The sequence below is a fragment of the Coffea eugenioides genome, chromosome 6 (genome assembly GCF_003713205.1).
Source record: "Coffea eugenioides isolate CCC68of chromosome 6, Ceug_1.0, whole genome shotgun sequence".
NCBI classification, from domain to species: domain Eukaryota; kingdom Viridiplantae; phylum Streptophyta; class Magnoliopsida; order Gentianales; family Rubiaceae; genus Coffea; species Coffea eugenioides.
The window spans coordinates 47,078,791-47,091,609 of NC_040040.1; the positions used below are offsets into that span (position 1 = coordinate 47,078,791).

Below are 12,819 nucleotides of genomic sequence, written 5' to 3' on the forward strand. Positions count from 1 at the left end.
TACCTCCCCCTAAAAATAATCCTAGTCTCTAGGATTGATTGATTGTGAAAGCAGGGAATTGGGCATGAATGAACAACAGGTCTTCCCAAGTGGCTTCCTCAGGTTCCATGTTTTCCCATTGCACCAACACCTGATCTATTCCCTGACCCTTCCTATAAATTGTTCTCCTGTCCAATACTGCTAAGGGCACTACCTCGAACTCACTATCTGCATTCAAGGTAGGCAATGTAGTACTGACTGGAGCCTCCTTAGGTGACTTCTTGAGCAGTGAGACATGAAAGACAGGATGGATGTTAGACCCTGCAGGTAGCTGCAACTTATAGGCTACAGTACCTACCTTCTGTTCCACCTGATAGGGTCCGTAGTACTTGGCAGTGAGTTTTAAATTCCTTCTCACGGCTACAGAAGTTTGTTTGTAAGGTTGGAGCTTCAGATAAGCCCACTCTCCCACTTCAAATTCCCTGTCACTCCTCCCTTTATCAGCCAACTGTTTCATTCTATTCTGAGCCTTTAGCAGGTTCTCCCTGAGCAAGGAATTCCACCCCAATCTCTCCTGTGCCCAATCTTCCACTGCAGCCACTAACGTGGTATCAGGCCTCAGATTCAGCTGGATAGGTTTGTAACCATACAAGGCCTGAAAGGGTGGCATTTGCAGACTGCTATGATAGTTGGTGTTGTACCACCATTCAGCTGCAGGAAGCCATTTCCTCCATTTCCCTGGTTGATCCATGCACACGCTTCTCAAATAGCTCTCCACACATCTGTTAACCCTCTCAGTCTGTCCATCAGATTGAGGGTGGTAAGCAGAAGAAAAGTTGAGCTCTGTGCCCAGCATTTTAAAAAGTTCCTGCCAGAATAGGCTAGTAAAAGCCCTGTCCCTGTCAGAGACAATGTGGGTTGGTAAGCCATGCAACCTGAAAATTTGATCAAAGAAGGCCTCTGCTACACTTTTAGCAGTGTAATGAGAGGTCATAGGAATGAAGTGAGCATATTTAGTAAACCTATCCACCACTACATAGATGACATTGCAGCCAAAAGACTTGGGTAGCCCCTCTATGAAGTCCATAGAAATTTGTTGCCAAGCTTGCTCAGGTATAGCTAATGGTTGCAGCAGTCCTGGATAAGAGCAATTTTCACTCTTACTCCTCTTACAAATATCACACCCCTGTACATATTGTTCCACTTCCCTCTTCATTCCGGGCCAATACACATAGCTCTTGATCCTCTGATAAGTACCATGATTTCCAGAGTGCCCCCCAAGGCAAGAATCATGGAAGCAGGAGATCAATTTTTGTCTTAACCCGGAGCCTGCACCTATCCATATCCTACCCTTAAACCTCAAAATCCCCTGGTGATAAGAGTGGTCAGGCAGTGCATCAGCTCCCATAGCCAACTTCATCAGTGCTTCTTTAGCTATTTCATCCCCAATGTAGCTCTCAGCCACCATTGTCAACCATTGAGGTTTAATGGTAGTAAGAGAATGCACAAATGCTTCTGCTGGATCTCCCTGCTCACCTCTCCTTGACAATGCATCTGCAACCACGTTGTCTTTACCCCTTTTGTACTGAATCTCATAATCCATTCCCATCAGTTTAATCAACCATTTCTGTTGAAGGGAAGTGTTTATTTTCTGGTCCAGCAAGTATTTGAGGCTCTCATGATCAGTCTTTATAATGAAATGGTTTCCCATCAAGTAATGTTTCCATTTTTGAACTGCAGTGATGAGTGATAGCAGCTCCTTCTCATAAGTGGATCTGGTCTGATTTTTCTGTCCTAACACTTGACTGTAGTAGGCTATAGGTCTCCCCTGTTGCATCAGAACTGCCCCAATGGCTAACTGACTAGCATCAGTTTCCAACAGAAATGGCTTTGAAAAATCAGGTAAAGCTAACACTGGTGTCCTGCTCATGGCCATTTTCAACTGCTGGAATGCAGATTCTGCAGCAGTACCCCAAGCAAACTGATCCTTCTTCAGCAACTCAGTGAGAGGTTTGGCCATCTCTCCGTACCCCTTAACAAACCTCCTGTAGTAACCTGTTAAACCCAAGAATCCTCTGAGGGCCTTCAAGCAGGTAGGAGTTGGCCAGGACAGCATAGCTTCTACCTTGGATGGATCAGTTTTCACCCCTTCACTAGTAATTATATGTCCCAGATACTCCACTTGATTCTGACCAAATGAACATTTTGACATCTTTCCATATAGGAAGTGTCTTTTCAAGGTCTCTAGTACTAGGGATAAGTGGTGTAAGTGAGTTTTGTGGTCTGACTATAGATCAGAATGTCATCAAAGAACACAAGGACAAATTTTCTGATGTAAGGCTCAAAAACTGAGTTCATTAGTGCCTGAAAGGTGGCAGGTGCATTGGTGAGTCCAAATGGCATTACAAGGAACTCATATAGTCCAGAGTGAGTCCTGAAAGCAGTTTTGGGGATGTCATCAGAGTTCATTCTGATTTGGTGGTAGCCTGATCTAAGGTCAATTTTAGAAAAGACCCTTGCTCCATGTAACTCATCTAACAGGTCATCTATAATGGGAATTGGAAACTTATCTTTTATGGTAAGGTTGTTTAACTGTCTATAATCAATACAGAGTCTCCAACTCCCATCTTTTTTTTTTGACTAATAGAGCAGGAGATGCAAAGGGGCTGTGGCTGATCTGTATAAGGCCAGAGGCTAACATGTCTTTTACTTGCCTGTCAATTTCATGTTTTTGAAAATGGGGGTACCTGTATGGAGGAATTTTGAAAGGTTTGGCATCTGATTTAAGGGGAATTTGGTGGTCATGGCATCTGTTAGGAGGGAGAGATTTAGGTTCTGCAAAGACATCATCATATTTGGCCAACAATTTAGTGAGAGAATCTGGTACAGACATTACCTGTGAATTGTGAATCTGCACCATGCAAGACTGCTGTAGAGCCTTCCTGATCTTATGCTTGACATACTTGTGAGCTGATAAGCCTTGCTGCATCCTAACGTTGGCAGTGTTGGAATCTCCCCTTAGCACCACCTGCTCCCCTTCCTTTTCAAAAGACAGATGCAATTTCTTGAAGTCAAAAGTGATAGGACTGTAGGATTTCATCCAGTCCACCCCCAATATCAAATCATAAGGTTCCAGATCCAGGACAAACACATCATGTGTAAATTTGTGGTCCTGCATGTCCCATTGCATCCTAGGAATCCAGTGGTCACATTGCAACTCCTTGCCATCAGCTATCTTGACCTTAAAAGGCCTATGCCTCTGCACCATTTCTGGGTACATCTGAGCCACAGATCTCTTGATAAAGCAGTTAGTACTTCCTCCATCTAGAAGGATTGTCAGATGATGACCCTTATACCGCCCCTACATTTTGATGATGCTAGATGATAATTCTCCTGACATTGCATGCAAGGTTAGCATCACATCATGCTCCTGCTGGTTCCCCACGTACTCAATAACTTCCTCTTCTTCTGCTGTCTGATCTACTGTCTGATCTGTATCACATTTGTCCCCATCATCTACTAACATCATGTGGATTCCCCTGCTTTTGCAATTATGCCCTGGACTGAATCTTTCTCCACACCTAAAACACAGATTATGGTCCTTCCTGTATTGAAACTCAGTAGGGGAGATCTTCTTGAAAACCTGCTGTGGATTGGATTTCCTGCTGTAATCTGGTGACAAAGTACCCGTCTGCCTTACTCCTGGATCCTGCACTCCCTTGGTAGAACCATAGGGAGTTGATTGTGGGCCACTTTTGAGTGAAGTTCTATTGGACTTGTGGAGAAGCTCTAAGTGGTGTTCCTGCCATCTGGCCATTTCAAATGCAGCTTGTAGACTAAGTGGCCTATGCATCTTCACAGCCGATTTGATTTCACCTTTCAATCCACTTAGAAAACTAGCTATGTAGTAAGATTCGGTCAATTCAGGCACCTGGAGCATTACAATTGACCTCAACTCTTCAAACTTTTCCTGGTAAGCCAGAACGGTGGAGGATTGACTAAGCTTGCTGAACTCCTCTACAGCATCTGCTTCCCCTACATTGCTGAATCTTCTACACACCTCCAAACCAAAATCCTTCCATTGAACCACCCCTCTGTCTTTTTTGAAATTTTGATACCAGAGATCTGCCTTGCCTTCTAGATGCAATTCCACCAAGTCCATCTGCTGATCTTCAGGAGTGTGAAACAGTTGGAAGAACTTCTCACACTTCCTGATCCACTCCTTGGGACTATGGCCTTCAAACCTGGGAAAATCTAGCCTGGGGACCCCCACAGGCCAATGCTGGCCATCTCCTCTGGTTGAATTGCCAAATTCACCTTGTCGAACACCTTGAGCTCCAGTACTGCGATGATTAGGAGTCCTCTCTGCTGAGCCCATAGGATTTCCCAAAATGCCCCTGTCACCTTGCAAACTCCTCAAAATGGAACTGATTTGAGTACTCATGAAGCTTTTCAGCTCTGAGTTATTGGTTTCCATTAGAGCTCGCATCTCCCTTTGATTACCTTCCAACCGTTCGTCCATAGCCTGCTTGTCCGCAGCCAAGGAATCAATGACTGCTTGGATCCTAGCCTCTTGTTTCCTGAGCTGCTCTTCAAAACTCTTCATTCTAGTTCCTTCCGCCATGATTTTCAGCAGTTTGAAGCTTACAATCCAAGGATCGCAAGCTCTGATACCACTGTAATGGATCAGACAGAGTTGAATTAGGGATAAGAGATAGAAGGAGAAAAGAGAAGTGATCAGAAAGGGAAATTGGGGGAAAGAGAAGAAAGGGCAGAGAAGGAGAAAGATGAGATCTTATTGAGAGGGAAAATCTGGATTACAATCAAGCTAAGCTCCCTAGTAGACAGACGCATTATTTATACAGATTAGAGCCTTCAGCTCAAGAAAACAATCTGCAATTGACTAACTAACTTTCCCGCCAAATAACTAACTTCCTAATTCTGTTGTAATAATGCTCAGCCACGTGATCCTGCCCTTGTGATCACATTTCCTCTGCTCATTCCTTTGCTGACTCATCTTGGTAGCTTGTGCATGAAGCTTGAACTGATACGGGCCATAACACAGTTCTCTGAATAACTCCGCAATTAATTCTCTCCCCCTCCACCCCCACGAAAACAAATAACAAAACCATTATTGCAAATTTGATAGAATCAATAGTGACCTTTACCCACAGGGCTATATTTGGGCATTAGAAAGAAGGGATTACCTTGGCAACAATAATGATCTCGTAAATTATTCCCGCAAAAGAAATAATGCCACCACTACTTACAGTCAACTTGAGCTTTGCAATCTCAACAGATATATCTACTAGTGTTGGGGAAACCGGGTAATTTCCCACTCAAAAATTCAACTAGTAATTTAAACCGATTCAATAATTCCCAAGAAAAATCGTTAAAACAATCTACTTAGGCAGAACTACCATTCCAAGTAAATTCCCAGGAAAGACTGGAGGGGTCACAAGCGGTCCCACTTAAAACCCAGTCTCCTAGACAAAATTTACGTGCACGGTGTATTATCACAATTAGATCCGTGTATACATAAATAATACATACACACGAATAAAAAAATACACCCAAATAAATCGTATAAAACACTACAAATAAACCTGATAAATATATTGAATAATATACTACAATAGAAAATAAATTACTAAATAAATGCGGAATAAATAAAAGAGATAAGGAAAGAACGCACCTGAAAAATTGATAACGGAGTTCGGCCAATTTTGCCTAATCTCCGAGCACTGCTCAAGCAGCCCGCTTTTATAATTTAGCAGAAGAAAAAATTACAAAAGAATTCTTTGTTTTTGGTACAATTGGATTGGGAAGGTAGAGAGTTTATTTATAACTCTCACAAACCTTCCTATCTCATAATCCTATCGATGTGGGATTTAGAAAATTAGGCTAAAGAAGTAAAGTCAACAAATGTTGGCTTGAAAAATAACAAATTTCTACCTTGGCATAATTTCTAATCCCACCAAAAAATACAAATCTTCTTACCCAAAAAAAAAAAAAAAAACAAACGGTCCTTGCGGTGCTTCCAAATTTGCACCCTCAAACGCCAACTCAAATGTGCAGGATGTTGATCAAGTTTAAACAATGTTCAAACTTGGATCTTGTAATCACCTTGGTCAGCATATCTGCAGGATTCTCCGTAGTCCGAATCTTCTGGAGAAAAATCTCCTCTTCTTTGAGAATTTCCCGCACGAAATGATAGCGAATATCAATGTGTTAATTCTTGCGTGCAAGACCTGGTTCTTTACTAAGTGAATAGCACTCTGACTGTCACAAAACACGTCAATGTATTTTTGATCAACTTTCAAGTCTTCAAGCAATCCTTGAAGCCAAATTACCTCCTTTACAGATTCGGTAATCGCCATATACTCTGCATCTGTTGTAAACAAAGCCACTGTTGACTGCAAAGTAGACTTCCAACTAACTGGCGACTTGGCAAACGTGAACAAGTAGCCAGGTGTCGAACGTCGCTTATCCAAATCACCTGCATAGTCAGAATCACAATATCCAACTACACATTTACCAAGTGATTCATCCTGCTCAAATACTAATCCAACATCTACAGTATTTTGGATATACTGTAGAATCCATTTCACAGGTTGCCAATGACCCTTGCTCGGATCATGGATAAACCTGCTTACCACACTAACTGTCTGTGAAATGTCGGGTCTCGTACACACCATTGCATACATCAAGCTACCAACTGCATTAGCATACGGGACTTTAGCCATGTATGCTCGTTTTTCATCCGTTTTTGGAGATAATAGGTTGCTAAGTTTCAAATGAGGAGCAAGCAGAGTACTTACAGGTTTCGAATCTCCATTCATACCGAAACATTGTAGTACCTTGTTCAAATACTGCTTCTGTGTCAAACAAAACTTGCCTCTCGTTCTATCCCTGCTTATCTCCATGCCGAGAATTTTCTTGGTTTCTCCCAAATCCTTCATTTCGAACTCTTTACTCAACTGAACCTTCAATTTATCAGTTTCAACTTAGCTCTTTGACGCTATCAGTATATCATCAACATATAAGAGTAAGTAGATGTTGCACTCATCTCGTAACTTGCGCAAATACACACAATGATTGTATTTGCTTCTTGTGTACTTCTGATCTATCATGAGCTGATCAAATCGTTTGTACCATTGCCTCGGTGATTGTTTCAATCCGTACAACGATTTGTTTAGCTTACAAACCCAATTCTCTTTACCGGCAACTTTGAATCCATCTGACAAAGACATATAGATTTTCTCTTCAAGTCACTGTGAAGGAACGCGGTCTTCACATAAAGTTGAGCTAACTCCAAATTCAACTGTGCTACCAAGGTCAACAAAATTCTAATAAAGGAATGTTTAATAATTGGAGAAAATATCTCATTATAATCAGCTCTCTCCTTCTGAACGTAACCTTTAGTCACCAATCTTTCCTTGTAGCGAACATCATTTTTGTCAAGAAATCCTTTTTTCTTTGCAAATATTCATTTTCATCCAATTGCCTTCTTGCCCTTCGGTAGTTGTGTCAATTTTCACGTCTTGTTATTCTGAAGAGATTGCATCTCTTCTTCTATAGCATCTTTCCATCTATCATTTTCTATACTTTGAACTGCCTCAGAAAATGAGGATGGAGCATCATCAACAACTGGAAGTGCATAGGCCACCATATCAGCAAAACGAGCAGGTTTTTGAATTTCTCGTCTTGGCCTATTGACGGCAATTGACTCTTGCTGCTGTTGAGGTTCTTAGGTAGAAACCTCTTTCTCATCTGACTCTTCTTCTGCCATGGGAGAGTCACTAATGGTGCTGTTTGTTGGGCTCACCATTATTTGCTCAAACTCCACCTGTTTCGACGTACACTCCACCTGTTGTAGAGTGCCACTGGTCCCATCTTGTGCTACCTTATTCAACATGACAGATTCATCAAAGTTAACATTAATGCTGATAATGGTCTTCTTTGCTTCTAGACACCATAATCGGTATCCCTTAACTCCAGTATTAAAGCCCATAAAAAGAGACTTCTTTGCTCGTAGATCCAACTTTGATTCATTTACATGATAATATGCAGTAGAACCAAAAATACGCAAAGAATCATAATCTATTGCAGGTTTTTCAAACCATATCTCTAATGGAGTCTTGCCACCTATTGCAGGTGATGTCAAGCGATTGACGAGATGTTGAGCGTATGTCACAGTTTCAGCCCAAAACTTTCTGCCTAACCCAGCATTAGACAGCATGCAACGTACTTTCTCCACTAGTGTTTTGTTCATACGCTCTGACACTCCATTCTGCTGCGGTGTTCTTCTAACTATGAAATGCCGAACTATGCCACACTCTTGGCATATCTTCTGGAAGGGATCATTCTTGTATTCTCCAGCGTTGTCTGTTCGGAGGATCTTGATCTTTCTTCCCGTCTGATTTTCAACCTGAGCTTTCCATTTACGGAAAATCCCTAGCATTTCATCCTTGTTCTTCATAGTAAACACCCAAACTCTTATGAAAAAATCATCAACAAAAGTAACAAAATAGTACCTGCCTCCAAGGGATGGAGTTTTGGCGGGTCCCACACATCTGAATGTACATAATCTAAAATACCCTTGGTATTAGGGATGCTTGTGCCAAATTTCACTCTTCTTTGTTTTTCCAAAACACAATGCTCACAAAATTCTAATTTGCAAACTTTTGTACCTTTCAACAATCCTTGCTTGGCAAGATTTTGCAAGAATTTTTCACCAGCATATCCTAATCGCATGTGCTACAACTTTGTTGCCTCGGCATCCTTCTTGCTACTAGAAGATGTTGCAGCTGCTGCTGTTGCAGCTGCTGCTGTCCCAGCAACTGTACTATCTTGGTAGTAATACAGATTATTTTTTCTCACACCTTTCAACATCACAAGTACTCCCGAAATTACTTTAAGAATTCCATCTCGCATCTTCATTTCTAAGCTTTTTGACTCCAAGAGTTCTAAGGAGATGAGATTCCTCTTCAAATTCGGCACGTACCGAACATCCTTCAAGATTTTAGTGGATCCATCATGATTACGCAGGTTGATTGAACCTATCCCAATTGTTTTACATGGATTGTCATTTCCCATATAAACAACTCCATCATCAAATTCTTCAAATTCAAAGAACCACTCCCGCATGAGAGACATATGGTAGGTACAAGTTGAATTCAAAAGCCACTCATCTGGATGGGATGTTAAAGGTGATACAGCCAAAGAGAAATCTAATTCCGCATCACTTTTGCATTCTGCAACATTTACGTCTTGCGGAGCTTTCCTTTTTTTCTTTAATTTTGGACAGTCTTTCTTCTGATGCCCTTTCTCACGACAGAAAGCACACTCATTTTTGGCAACTCTACTTTTCGATTTGGACCTTCCTCTTCTCCCCTTTGATTGGCTTTGTTGACGACCTCTTGCCACTAACGCTTCATCTGCTGTGGCTACTTTCTTTTTCATTTTATCCTGTTTTCTCAATTCATGACTATACAAAGCAGAACATACAGCATCTAAAGACACATTCTCCTTTCCATGAAGTAACGTAGTCTCCAAATGTTCAAATTCATCAGGAAGGGATGACAACAACATCAAAACCAAATCTTCATTTTCAAATTTCACACCTAAATTTAACAGGTCTGCTATTAACTGATTAAACATAGTGATGTGTTCATTCATAGTAGTACCTAGTTGGTAATCGAATCGAAACAATCTCTTCTTCATAAGGAGTTTATTCTGACCACTCTTCTTCAGAAATTTCTCCTCCAATGCCCTCCACAATTTCCATGCAGAGATCTCGTTTTTTAAGCATACTTTTGCTCTCTGGACAAACACGATTGAATAGTTCCGCATGCCAACCGATTTATGATACTCTACTCCTTCTTTTCTGTGTCATCTAGTTTCTTTTCTTCAATGACAATGTCAAGACCCTGTTGGAAAAGGGAGTCCATGACCTCGCTTTGCCACATGCCGAAATGGCCAGTACCGTCAAATATCTCCACCGACAACTTCGAATTTGACATTGGAGTCCTCGACCATGTAGACGAAGAAGCCGATGCCCCAGATGTAATTTTTGACGTGAAATCGTCTGATGCCATTACAGACTCAAATAATAGTTTTTAATATAAAAATTACAAATAGGCCAAAGGACGAACCTTCGGCTCTGATACCACTTGTTGGGAAAATCGAATAATTTTTCACTCAAAAATTCAACTAGTAATTTAAACCGATTCAGTAATTTTCAGGAAAGATCGTTAAAACAATCTCCTTAGACAGAACTACCATTCCAAATAAATTTCCAGGAAAGGCTTGAGGGGTCACAAACGGTCTCACTTAAAACCCAAGCCCTGTTTGGAAGGTGAGTTTTTTGAGTGTTTGTATAAAATTTTATTGTAGATCACTGTAGAAGTTGTAGAAAAACTTGTGAGATGAAAAAACTTTTTTTTCTTTTCCTTTTCTTTCTTTCTTTTTCTTTTTTCTTTTTTTTCTTTCTTTCTTTTTTCTTTTCCTTCCTCCCTTCCCGCTTCTTCTCCCTTCCTCCTCCCCTGTTCCCTCTACCAAAACTGCCAATGAAGCAGCAACTTTCTGCAATTTTTTTTTTTACTTTTTTTCTCTCCCTGTCTCCTGCCTGCCACTCCTCCCTCTCCCTCCGCTGCCACCCCTCTTCTCCGTCTCCCCTTCCCCTTCCTTCCCCCGCCACCTCTCTGCCCGTTACCCCTCCCTCTCCCTCCCCTGCCACCCCTCTTCTCCCTCCCCCGCCACTCCTCTCCTCCCTTCTCCCCATTCCCCTTCCCTCGCCCGCCTCTGCAAAAGAAGACCGACACCTGAAAATTTTTTTTTTTTGTAATTTTCCTTCTCCCCCCTTCCTCCGCCACCTTCACCCTCCCTCGGTGCGATCTGGTCTCGTGACCAGATCGGTCAAAGGGGAAGGGGAAGGGGAAGGGTGGTGGGGGAGGAGTGGGGGAGAGGGAGAGGGAGAAAAAAAAAGAGAGATGATCAAAATCGAGCAAAGGGGGAGGATGGCAGGGGAGGAAGAGGGGGAGAGAGAGAAAGGAAAAAAAAAATTGGCACCGAAAGAGGTGATCGGCGCCGGATCCGGTGTCGGCAAAGGAGGTTGTGGTGGGTTGGGGTGGGGGAGGAAGAAGAAGAAAAAGGGAAGGAAATTTTTTTTTTTGTGTTTTGGATATTTTAAAGTGTGTAGGTTAAAAACTTTAATAAGTTTTTAGGGTTCCTGTAGCAAAAGTTGTTAAAAGACTAGTATCATACAAACTTGGCTAAAAACCAAGGTTCCAAACAGGCCCCCAGTCTCCTAAATAGAATTTACGTACACGGTGTATTATCATAATTAGATCCGTATATACATAAATAATACGTACACACGAATAAGAAAATACACCCAAATGAATCGTATAAAATACTACAAATAAACTCGACAAATATATTGAATACTATACTATAATAGAAAATAAACTACTAAATAAATGCGAAATAAATAAAAGAGATAATGAAAGAACGCACCCGAAAAATTGATAATGAAATTCGGCCAATTTTGCCTAATCTCAGAGCACTGCTCAAGCAGCCCACTTTTATAATTTAGGAGAAGAAAGAATTACAATAGAATTCTTTGTTTTTTGTATAATTGGATTGGGAAGGTAGAGAGTTTATTTATAACTCTCACAAATCTTCCTTTCTCATAATCCTATCGATGTGGGATTAATTAGAAAATTAGGCCAAAGAAGTAAAGTCAACAAATGTTGGCTTGAAAAATAACAGCTAGGACAACTTTATCTTTCTGACATCAAATGGTCAGAAGGATATTCTTCTCATACATTCTGACTTCAATCTCCGGGAGCTGTCTCTCACAGGAAACTAACGAACTTTCGTACCTAGAACAGCTTTCTTGATTCTCAAAACCTTGCGACTTCTTTGCAAGAACTGCTTGTTTAGGATAATATTGCTTTAGTTTGTCAATCTCTTCTTTGAGTTGCCTGATGTGCTTGACAGCTTCTTCTATGATTGAAATTTTGTCCGTCTAAGAAAAACATATAAATTTAGCAAAACCTCCAAGATATACAAGAATATGTTCTTTATGCACTATTGTTTTCGTTGATCTTCCCTTTCCCCTTTAACGAAGAACCATTAATTAGATTACCTTTGTTATGCTAGGAAGAAGAGTAGATAAAACGATGAATTGCTTGAGAGTCTCTCGACGCCTCTTATCTGCAAATTTTTTCTGCATCGCAATCCTCGTGCAGCTAAACTAGGGATCTTACGTTTTTGAGTTGATGTACATGGGGATTTACCATTGTGTAATTGATCAGGGACTATAGAGGGAGGTTGTGAATCTCCAACAGGGTATTCAGATTCAAGGGCTGAGGAAGAATATTCCCTAGGGCCAAAAAAGTTTTCAAGAGGGAACCAACTAGACCAAAGCTAATCCAGAAATGGTGGAAACAAATTGTTTTCTTCCGAGGAAAACTCTAATTCACCATCTTCACCAAGATGAGCTTCCAAGTATTCTGCGGAAAATTTTCTAAATGGCTCCATTTGCTTTGATGCAAAAATAACACTACCGATATTATTTTGGAATTAATCTTGGAAAAGACGAATCTGTAAGAAAAGTTGGTTTCTACGTATAGGCCTAGAGGCCTGTGGAATGCAGTATAAGCTTAGGTAGGTCAGGAGACTGGACTCCAGACGGGATCCTCTGTCCAATATTTTGTGTCCACTTTTTTGTCCAATACAAAACTACGTAATTCCACTTATTATATCTGCTGATGTGGCACAAAAAAAAGAAAGGTTGTTTGTCTGTCTTATACTTCTTCTTCTTTCTTTTTG

At 41.0% G+C, this 12,819-nt stretch overlaps 1 protein-coding gene across 1 annotated transcript; it reads right to left on the bottom strand.

Moving 5' to 3' along the window:
• Positions 1-11,779: 11,779 nt before the first annotated feature.
• LOC113774260 (transcription factor bHLH19-like) lies at positions 11,780-12,220 on the bottom strand. The gene is made up of 2 exons (XM_027318816.1): positions 12,134-12,220; positions 11,780-12,013 (listed from the first exon to the last, which is right to left on the bottom strand). Exons 1-2 carry the CDS (start codon positions 12,218-12,220, stop codon positions 11,780-11,782), a joined length of 321 nt encoding a protein of 106 aa, XP_027174617.1.
• Between the last annotated feature and the right edge of the window lie 599 nt (positions 12,221-12,819).

Excerpts from the sequence above, each read along its gene's own strand:
- LOC113774260 (XM_027318816.1), bottom strand. The coding sequence starts at position 12,220 with ATGCAGAAAAAATTTGCAGATAAGAGGCGTCGAGAGACTCTCAAGCAA. Across the intron at positions 12,014-12,133 it reads TTCTTCCTAGCATAACAAAG|ACGGACAAAATTTCAATCAT; the intron begins GTAATCTAATTA and ends TGTTTTTCTTAG.